Source organism: Sinocyclocheilus anshuiensis, unplaced genomic scaffold (genome assembly GCF_001515605.1).
Source record: "Sinocyclocheilus anshuiensis isolate Anshui unplaced genomic scaffold, SAMN03320099.WGS_v1.1 scaffold535, whole genome shotgun sequence".
NCBI classification, from domain to species: domain Eukaryota; kingdom Metazoa; phylum Chordata; class Actinopteri; order Cypriniformes; family Cyprinidae; genus Sinocyclocheilus; species Sinocyclocheilus anshuiensis.
In genome coordinates this window covers 818,796-830,419 of record NW_015551063.1, presented here as the reverse complement: position 1 = coordinate 830,419, position 11,624 = coordinate 818,796, and the positions used below count along the sequence as shown (strand labels likewise).

Here is an 11,624-nt window from a genome sequence, read left to right as displayed (position 1 = left end):
GCTTGTTATGCTTTAACCAAACAAAAAAATAATCAATACTTTAGTCAAAAATACAGCACATTTATGTTATAATATTAGCTTATTATATATTGTTATATGTATTATTATTACTACTACTACTACTATTATTATTATTATTAGAGTCAAAGTGTCAAAAGTAGCCTAATACATTTCTGAACTTGTACTTTCAGGGCCTCACTGATACACATAACTCATAAGGAACTTTTTTTATCTTACTAAAGCTGTTGATGCAGTGTAAATTTATCAGCTGGCTTGGTCTGATGTGACTGTCAGTGGTCAGTCTCCATACTGTCATCAAATATAGGGATTGATAAATATAGTCACAGCAACCGGATGGCCGTGATGCTGATGCACCGCTTTTCATTATAATTCTGCACCCTGAACCAGACTGGGCCCCTTAAATAGTAATGTGCTAGAACACAAATAGGGGCTGTGTGATCACATTGGAGAAAACCTGCTGTCGGGTGTTGATTCGCGCTGTCTGGTGAGTGCCAATGGGGATGCGCGTCAGTTTTATAGATGAGCGGGAGGAGAGGCATTGGCAGGGAAAGAAATGCGCTCATCAATGTGTATTAATCATCGGCGTGATATGATACTGTAGAATTGCGGTATTTTTACACACGTTGAGCATGCACAATTGTCTTTGGCTACAAGTCGATTAACTTAATTAGTCACAGGTCTGTGTGAAAGCCATGCAAAACTGTTTCTGGTATAAGCAAAAAGCGTAAGTGTCTTTCTATCAGCTGTCAGTCAAAGTCATCTGCTGGGCCTGCTTTTTCTGTTTTTAACACACACGTCGGAGTTTCTCAAGCTGTTTGCAAGGAATCAAGCGTCGAATTTTCGACATGAACCGCATGAAAGGAGCAACAGCTCACACATCAGAAAACCCACTGTGTATCTATGAAAATCACAAAAAATGCAAGACGAGAGAGAGTGATGGGGCCAGGAAAGAGATACAGCATTATGAATAACTTGCTCACCAATGGATCCTCTGTAGTGAATGGGTGCCATCAGAATGAGAGTCCAAACAGCTGATAAAAACATCACAATAATCCACAAGCAATCCACACCACTCCAGTCCATCAGTTAATGTCTTGTGAATCATAATTGTGAATCGTAATGTCTTAAGTTCATAGTCCATAATAATGCTTTCTCCAGTGAAGAAGTCACTCCACTGTTGTCCTCTCACATCAAAATCCAACGATATATATTTGTTTAGAACTGATTTGTACTGTTTTCGCTTGTAAATAGTGCTTGATCTGTGTATATTTCTCTTCTGATTCAGATGAGGCGACTAGGACTTGTATTTTAGCTGGAAACAGTGGTTTTAAGTTAAAAACCTCTAATTCAGCTGTTTGGACTCTCATTCTGACGGGACCCATTCACTGCAGAGGATCCATTGGTGAGCAAGTGATGGAATGCTACATTTCTCCAAATCCGATCTGATGAAGAAACAAACTCATCTACATCTTGGATGGCCTAAGTTTTCAGCATATTTAGGTTTAACTATTCCTGTAAGCAATGTCATAATTGCACGTTTGATATTAAAGTTATACAATATTTAATATACAAAAGTTGATATTATAACATACAATAGTTAATATTAGAAGTTAATATTAAATGTTTAATAACACACGAACAAGAGCTTTGAGTGATGAACAAAGGTGCTGTTTGAGGTATTGCACATGTTATGATTCTTTTAACTCCCTCGCTGTCTTTGTCCATTCAACACACTATTAACTGATGTTTCTGTGTAATTACTCTGTGTGTTTTACAAACACGCAGACACTCACAAAAGAGGCTGGTACGTTTTCAAAGAAGCAAAGCGGCATGTCTGCATTAATTTAAATATTTGTAATCCAAACAGAAAACTCTCACTGACTGTTTTGGGTACACAAAAAAGCCTCGCCAATCAAAATATTGTTGCGAAAGCACAAAGTCAGACGCAATTTACTTTTGAAAGATCGATTTAACCGCTGATGAGCATGTTTGGTTTAGTTCATGGATTTTGGATCAGCAACAGTCATTGTGCATTAATTAGAGTAATTAATCAATTACTCTTCTAGACTTAACTGGCAGGACCCTATAATTGGGTGGCTGCTTTCCTTTTCTCAAGTGCCCCGCAGCCAATCGGTGCAGACCAAACAGGTGGCAGCAGAGGAAACAAGCTCTTCCAGTCCATAAAACTGGCTAACTAGCTCCTGAAAGTTGCCAGCCTGCAATTATCATATCATTTGTGTTGTAAATCACACTGCTTCTTGCCATGGTATCATAACATACAGCACATCTACCCCCAAAAAAAAGTTGAGAAAAAGAGAGTAAACACATTTCAAGGCCATTTTCGCGGATATCGGAAAATCTGTTTGATTAAACGTTTCATCACAAATATAGCTTACTGAAGTCCGACTGAGTAGCTGTGAAAGCGGTTCATAAATCATACATTTGTGTGACATTGTCCCATAGGCAGAAGTGAAGGCCCTCCCTATTGCACAATAGACTCAAATGTACTTCCTCCTTCTGAAGTCCAAACATCCCCAATTCCAGCTTACCCACCCACATACCAAACTGTTATCCTTGCATCTAGACACAAGGATGTACACAATGTTTATAACGCCTTTTCTCCGTCATATTCCAAATGATTCTGCTTTGGAAAAGTAATAAACCACCCATTGGGTTTTTGTTTTCCATCGGATCTTATAATCATGACAACCCATAGACTAATAGCAGCATGTTGTTTAGTTTAGTCATTTGCGCAGTTATCAGATAGTTTTATGAATACTTGTAATTAAAACGCATACAGTGTTGAACAGTGGCACTGTTTATAGCCTCGCTGAGGTACTGTATGTTCTCACCCTCTAAACACATGGTAATTGCTCAGCTGGAGTTGATACAGCCACAAACGAGGCAAATGAGTCACTGTGAGATAGATAAACAATTAGATAAGGGTTTTTTTTGTTTGTTTGTTTTTACCCAGTGATCATTTACTTCAAACACCAACTTATAAAGAAATCGTATTAAAATCAATAGTTTTAACAGGAACAGTATTCATTAAATAACTATCAATTCATATGTTCAACACTGAATTTTTTTTTTATGTAGAATCAGTTTTCACTCAAAAATTGCTAGTAAATTTCACAAACAGTTACAAAGAAACAGCAAGTATCACACTGAATTAAATGTGAAAGTTTGAAGTAGAAAAACTGAAATAGTATTATCTTGTAAAACAGGGGTGCCCAAACTCGGTCCTGGAGGGCCGGTGTCCTGCATAGTTTAGCTCCAACTTGCCTCAACACACCTGCTACAAAGTTTCTAGTATGCCTAGTAAGAGCTTGATTAGCTGGTTCAGGTGTGTTTAATTGGGGTTGGAGCTAAACTCTTCAGGACACCGGCCCTACAGGACCGAGTTTGGGCACCCCTGTTGTAAAACATACTCCAGTAATATTTGTTTTATTCACAGCTTTGAAAAATCCGTTTTCAACTATTGTTATGAATGAAATTTATAATAGTTTTGATTCATTTGTTTATTATTATGTAATGTTATTTACGTTTTATTTAATTTTTATATTTTTTACATTTTTTAAATATTTATTTAATTTATTTAGTCTATTTTTTTTTTTAAATGGCGTCGAAACAGTTTTCACTCAGAAATTACTAGTAGATTTCACAAAGAATTACAAAGTAGCACAATGAATTATACAGTATGTGAAATTTTGAAGTATTTAAACTTAAATAGTATTTTTGTTGTTGTTGTGGTTGTTGTAAAATATAAAATAAATCTGTTTTATTTAGAAAAATCATTGTTTACAGTGTATGAATTATAAAATGTATAAAAAATTAATGGACGTGATGCAAATTCATAAAATATACCTGCTGCATATTTATTTCTCAAATGTATTGTTTTAATAATTGCACTCAATGACTAATTTTGCTTTCAAAATTAACAGGAAAGAGAGTTAAACACAAAGGCCAAAGTTTCAGCAATGCTGTCAGGTATTTAATTATGTATATTTTTTAAATATATATATTTTTTTGGAAGTTGTAAAAAAAAAAAAAAAAGTTATTGGATCACGTTTTACAAGAAATTACTATTTCAGTCTTTCGACTTCAAAATTTCATGTTTAATTCAATGCGTTACGTGCCGTTTCTTTGTAATTATTTGCTAACAATTTCTGAGTGAAAGTTCTTTCTTGAAGACAAAGACAGATATTGTATGAAAAGAACTGAGTTGCCTCTATCATAGTCCTCATGGACTACTGCAGGATAAATAAGCAGCAGCACTAGTTTTGATTAACTTGATGAAGCCAAATCGGTGGCCCACTCCACACTTGGCATCGGTCCAGATCAAATTACTGTAAGTTAGATGAATTATTTCACTTAACATAGTTGGGAAACATCGCAGACTGCTCTCTACACCTACATGCTTTCAACCATCTGTTCTTTTGTTTACACCTCTTCATATCCATGGCAACAACATGGGGGCAGGTAGCTAGTCGGAAATATTTGTAAGTAACATAGCCCTCATAAGATTAATGAGCATTCGTTTGAAGCAGTGTGCTTTGACACAGAGGAATATTCTGCGACTAATATATAGTGACTATTAAGTACAAGTGATTCAGTTAGTCTAAACTATTTTACACACTTCATCTCTTGTTCACTGCATATTAGGCCATCTGTTGCATCATATCTGTGTTGAAATCACTCTTGCTGTCTTCAAAGTTATCTCAAGCTACTATTAATCATCATGTGTTTAACCGTGATAACGTCCTGTCTATGCCATCATTACTCATGCAGACAGAGAGTGGTCATTTTGCATACACACACACTGTGACTTCACAGGTTACGTTACATTAGTGAAGTTTGACTAGCCACACGAGATCATTCATTGTTTTTCATTTCATTTCATTACAGAGTACACCGATCTAAATACCTGGCTGTCTGAAACATAATGGGTAAGATAGAAACAGCCTTTGTTTACACTAGAATGTTCAAGCGACTTATGTTTTTCATGTAGTGGGTGTTTGGGTTTAAATGAAGCTTATTATATCTGTCTGAAGTGTTGCGGCGTATGTTTTTTATCCTGTGTGTTTCAGAAGTGTTGTGTCCTGGGAACTTTTCCTTTAATTAAAGAGAATATAAATAGATTTTTCTTATATTGTCTTTCACAGTTTATAGGCATTGCGACTGATAATGAGGTTTGTATAAACATCTGTGTGTAATAAGGTCATGTAGTGGGTGTTTGGGTTTAAATGAAGCTTATTATATCTGTCTGAAGTGTTGCGGCGTATGTTTTTTATCCTGTGTGTTTCAGAAGTGTTGTGTCCTGGGGACTTTTCCTTTAATTAAAGAGAATATAAATAGATTTTTCTTATATTGTCTTTCACAGTTTATAGGCATTGCGACTGATAATGAGGCTTGTATAAACATCTGTGTGTAATAAGGTGATGCAAAGATGCAAATTTAATACATTTCTGTCACTCTGGGCCTTAAGGTTTAGCAGGTGTAAATTACAGCACATAAAGGTAACATGGATGCATTTCCAGCTGAATGAAATATAAATATGTATGTACGTATCATTTTTTTTAAATGAGCAAACAGATGAGGTACATGATCAGATGCACATAAGTGAACAGTCAAATGCACATGGAAATCCAAAGTGTAAGTACACTATTATTAAAAGAATTTCTGACTAATGATACCCGTCTGCTTTTTGTGGTTGCTCAGGAATGCAAAAGCATCTTCTATTTAAGAAATCAATAAATAAATCACTGCTAAATAAGGCTCATGCACTAATAATATCCATTCAATATAACTTAACAGTGATAATAATAATGGAACAAAGGATAAATAATTTCCAAACAGCCATTAAGTTAAAGTTTTATTATCTAATAGCCTGCAGGAAAAAAAAGTTAAACAAACACATAACAAAAATTGGCTGAACAATGAAGACAAACAGATGGGATTACAGTGCTTTTAACCTTAAAGAAATCTGCTATGAAGTGCTACAAACCATTCTGGGGTCTTGGAGGTTAGACTGAGAATTTTTTTGTTTTTGTGTTTTTAATTGAGTGAAGAAAGAAATGCAAGCATTTTCTAAGCTTCTCTAGTTCACTGATATTTGACATCAGTTCAAGAGCCATCGTGGTAACAAACAATTTAAAAAAAAAGGGAAAGTAATTCTCACACAATACATGTCAAATCTTCCATAAGCTTTAACCCAGATGTAAAACACAAAATATCATTTTGAGTTTGGAGCTCAAATGCATAGAGAAGGAATAAATAAAACCATTTCAAATGTGAAACTGCACTAGTGATTTTCTAGAAAGACTCAATATCTGAATGGGAGGGTATTTCACCTCTTTAAATTGGCCTAGTTTGTAAAATAATGACACTTTGTCAAATACAAACATCCAGTTGTAAAGTATCACAACATTTTTTAGAAGTACATCTATGAGCAGTGTTGGGGCGCATTACAAGTAACGCGAGTTACGTAATCAGAGTACTTTTTTCAAGTAACTAGTAAAGTAACGCAATATTGTTGAAGTGTGTTGAAATGACTTCTTCTGCATTCTACTGTACGGACGTAAATTTACTTTCCCTTCAGCCTGAGGCTTATTCATTTTACTTTTGGTGTGAAAAGGCTTTTATTTTTGCCAAAAATATAACTTTTTTATTTGAAAAACAAACAAGCAAGCCCTGTCCAGATTTAAAAAGTAACGCAAAAGTAACGTAACGCATTACTTTCCATAAAAAGTAACTAAGTACCGTAATTAGTTACTTTTTTCATGGAGTAACGCAATATTGTAATGCATTACTTTTAAAAGTAACTTTCCCCAACACTGTCTATGAGTGATATTTCATTCTCACACTGGATCGACCTATTGTTGTTAGACTGTGGCCGTTGAATTTCTAACACTACAAAACATTTATCAATCTATGCATTAAGGTGGTTTTATTACCTTTGCCATCCAATATACTACTTTATGATGGAAATGTTCTGACTGATAATAAAGGAGCAAGACAGAAGTGAAACCTTACAACAACAAAAAAAACATACAAAAATGGAATGTCATCCAAAATGAAGAGGTCCATGTGTTTTGCATACAGAAGTCTTCCAGTCTCTGTGAGTAGTTCGGCTGCTGTCATCGTCCTTTCTTCTGTTGTGCGTGATCAGAAGTCAGCAGCAGCCGGCTGTGACTCAGTTCCTTAGTTTACAAGCCAAGTTCAATTCTTGACAAAGTCTGAAGAATGTCTTGCTTTTTTGCGGCAGGGATCCATCAGCATGACTGATGTTTATTACCCAGGATAGCGCAGGTGTATGATATCAGTCTTCTGAAATGACGTCGATGTCCTCAGGGCTGCCCTGCTGAGTGGCCACCCTCCAGCGGCTCACATGCTGAGTACCTTTCCTCTTCTGCGGCGAGTCCGGTGACTCTTCCTCCAGCTTCTGTCTCTTGTGTTTAGTCCTTCTGTTCTGGAACCAGACTTTCACCTTAACAAGAATGAGAAAGAGAGGCCACTTTAATATATCAGCTTAAAACAATTACTTAGAAATATACTTTTTTTTTAATTGATGTTTTTATGCATTTTTATTGTTTTTTGATTTAAAAAAAAAAGTGGGAAGCAAATCTTCCCAGTACTGTGTTTGCTATTAAAAATAATTTCCCAACACACTATTATTATGCCATATTTAAAAACATGCTTATGCCTGCTACTTATTTGAAATATGATTGACGTAATCTCTCAATCTGGTGAGGAAATCATTTCATTTTACAAACTCTACTGCACGATATGTGAAAACGTATCTACTTGATACAGATAAAATAATATTTTAAAAAGCATTCGAAATAAAGACAAAAATGTAAAAACAGAATAACTCATTTAAAAGATTCACAGCAGTATAGTCTTAAACCACTAGTGAAAATGCTTCTGTTTAGAATGTTTATAATTAAAAACAATTGATTATAAATGATATTATCAGCTTAAAAAATTTGAAATAAAGGTGAATATCAGCACAAAAAGTTGAACATTTTTAATTTAAAAACATATCAGAGAAAAACACTGTGTTAAAGAACATCCAAAACAAAAGTATAAAAACAAAATAACTTCAAAGATTCACAGCAGGTGCCTAAAAGTCTGAAACCACTAGTGAAAATGCTTTTCATTTTTATAATGTAATAAAAAATAATTGCAGATTATGAGCATGAAAATTTGAATGAAACATTTTAATTATAAATTAACATTTTTAATTAAAAAATATAGCAGAAAACGGATAAAACAGTATTTAAAAAAACATCCAAAAGTAGCTATAAATACAAAATAACTCATTTAAACGATTAAAAGTTCACTAGTGTAAATGTTTTGCATTTTTAAATAAAAATATTAAAAATGATATCATCAGCATGGAAGTAAACGTTTAATTAAAAATTAACATTTGAAAAACGTATCGGAAAATAGAAAAAACAATACGTGTCTAAAATAATTTCTCTATTTTTTAGAGTTTTTTTGTTGTTGTTAGATTTCTTTAAAGAAAGTTGTACATTTTTCTTTATTTATTCAAAATCCCACTATAAAATTGTGCACTTCCTAATTAACATGCACTCTCTCTCTCTCTCTTTAAGAAAATGTTACATTTTAATTAATTATACGTTTTGATTTAAAAGTTTCACAGCAGGTGTCCAAAAGTTGTCTAAAACCACCAGTGCAGAATCTGACATATTTATTATTTTTTGTCAGAACATTTATTTAATTATTTTTTATTACATTTTTTCATTTATTTCCAGGTTCAGATTTTAAATCCCAGGTTTTCAAAGGTGCCTCAGAATTTTGGACCCCTCCGTATGTCACAACAGGTATTGCTCAAGCCTAGCAATCTTACACAAATATGTATGCGAATGTATGTACAGACGATTGGGAAAATAACCAATTATTGCATGTTGTATACATGCTTTGGAATTTATATGGCCTATCCCAAGGCAATGAATGATGAATTACTTCCATCCTGTGAGGAAACTAGAGTAAATGTGCGTTCATGTCGTGTGTGTGTGTGTGTGTGTGGTGGAATGCAGCCGTGTGCGCTGGAGGGATCGACCCTGACGCCTCTGCCTGCTTACCTGCGTCTCTGTCAGGCACAGCCCATTGGCTAACTGTTTCCGCTCGGCTCCCACCACGTAATGGTTCTTCTCAAAGGCACGTTCCAGCCGGAGCAGCTGCGAAGGGGAGAAGGCCGTGCGGATGCGCTTGGGCTTGCGAGAGAAGGGTCCGTGTAGCAGCAGGTTTTCCGGGCTACTGTCGTCACCTGGAGACAAGAAGCAATTATATAAAGAGTACATATTAATTAGGAAGTTGACAATTTTATAGTTGTATTTTAAATAAATAAATAATCTAAAACTTTCTTTTAAAAAAATCTGAAAACAGACTGTGAGAGCATTAGTAATAGTAAGAAGTAAAGAGTACATGTTAATTAGGAAGTGGGCAATTTTTTTTTCAACACATTCATAAACTTTTAAGATTTTAAATTGTGACTTAAATGTCTAAATACATTTTCATTCAAATTTCAGTGTTACATTTTTAGTAACCTTCTGTTGACATAATAATGATGTCATTGCATTGCTTTTGAAATGTAACCGATTTTTATTTCATTCCATATGTGCATAGCATTACATGTGCATTCACAAAATTCTTTTAGAGTTATTTAGAATAATAAAGTATCTGTCCTATGACATTTCTTCATTTAGCAGATGCATTATCCAAAGGCTCGTTATGCTTTTAATAAGTGCTTTACATAGGCACAGCAATGCAGACATTAAGCGCAGGATTGCATGTCTTAATTGAGCCACATGAGTCGATTTGAATAATTCCAGGTTAGTTCCAGACACGGCTGATGTAAAGTGTGTTCCCACCGCATCATTCATACCAACCCAATGTCTCCGTGCATTCAGAGACGAGTCTTTAATGACTCATGAGCCCTCATCATATGGCATTATCCTGATTTTCATACAAATGCAAGGCTTTGAAATATTGCTTCTAAAATATAAATAGACATCCATGGTTGAAAAGATGTAAAACCATTGTGATGAATATCTTAATTGTCAGTTAAGCAAATCTGAATCCCTTACATTTGGTCTGATTATATTCAACATTAGGGAATGGTAAAAATTTAGTCTGTGTCAGTTTCAGGGCAAACATGATCTTTGCTCGACCCCAGACAACATCTGGAGGGCAGAGTCCGTATGCCGTCTATTGCAAACACACAAAGAGAGAAAAACATTTTTTCATAAACAAATGGATGTGTAAACTGCATTTGCTGAAAGCATATTAACATATCAAATGGAAGTTATTAAATATATTCAGTCATCCAGAAAAACTTTCACAATTCCAAAGAGCAACTAAATCCTCTAGCCACAAATTTAGGCAAACTAATTTAACCTAAATCCAAATGGTTAGCCATAAGAGTTAAGTTTACACAGAAGCCATTCAGTTTTAACACTCATCATCAAAGAAAGCACAATGATGGACCAGTTCTGGGCACAAAAGCTTACTAATGGCATCACCAGACGATGAAAAGCAGATTAGCATGAGGCTGTTCAGACTTTAAGTCTCTTTGAAAACTCCAAAACCAACCCTTTATCTGCACACAATAGCTTTGAACTGACTCCTTTCAGAGGAGAAGCAACTTCAACTCTCAAACACAGCAACTTGTGTTGCCTGCTTAATAATACGTCGTCTACACACATCCCAATACGGACAAAAAAAACACACATTTTTGGCCAGTTGCAACATTTAGGGTGTTTGCTTCCATGCACAAAATGACTAGTTTGTATTGGTCTACGATGCAAGCCTTCACTAACAGAGACTTCCCAAAGGTCCTAATAATGTACGACCTTTACTTCAATTTTACTAAAAGGTGCATATTTTCTGTCACTGCACTGTCATTGACGACTGCTTTCAGCTGGCGTGCTGAAAACGCTTTGAACACCACAGGCAAAAACAATGGAGACATCTCCGTGCAAAAATGAGGGGAGCTGGGTGCAAGAATGTAAATAATGAGTTCTCGGCGGTTTGAAGGTGTTGAAAAGCCCTCCTTAAACCTTCCTTAAGGTGCAGTGAGCGCCAACCAACCAAAACCGACCTCAGTGTTAGTGGCAACTTTTCGAAACTTTCGAATCAAAGTGATTGGTGTTTTTGTGTGCGCTCAGCGCTCTCGGTCTGGCATCATCAGCATGTGTGGCATCACCTCGGCGTCTCTCGAGAGAGGTGGTGGATCAGACTGGCAGGCCAGAACACTGACTGAGACTCAAGCCTCCTGAAGAGCTGGGAGACCCTCCGGGGCTTTGGACTCAAACACACACTGGCCTATCCACGGCAAGAAAGCCCCCAACATGAGGAAAAGGGAACCAGATGGCACCCAGATCAGCTTTACTACCATTCCCTTGGCACAAACAAGTTTGGTCTTGTCAGTGCTGTTCTCATTAGAGGCAGGGAGAAGGGTGGCCTATAGTGGGAAAGAAAGAGACCGGACCCTTTGGTCTCTCCTACAGAATGTGTGTTCCCTGTGACGCTGCCTCCCTCCAGTTTTTCAGACTTGATGAAATAAAACACACACA

The 11,624-nt window shown here is 35.8% G+C and overlaps 1 protein-coding gene across 1 annotated transcript in view; it reads right to left on the bottom strand.

Annotated features, from left to right (window-relative positions):
• Positions 1-6,901: 6,901 nt before the first annotated feature.
• The window catches only part of LOC107662039 (homeobox protein EMX1-like), an 8,469-nt gene continuing 3,746 nt past the window's right edge, over positions 6,902-11,624 (bottom strand). The window contains exons 2-3 of the mRNA XM_016451897.1: positions 9,132-9,316; positions 6,902-7,510 (exon numbers count right to left, since the gene is read on the bottom strand). Coding sequence (XP_016307383.1) covers positions 7,343-7,510; positions 9,132-9,316 — 353 coding nt within the window. The 3' untranslated portion in view covers positions 6,902-7,342. The remainder of the gene's footprint in view (positions 7,511-9,131; positions 9,317-11,624) is intronic.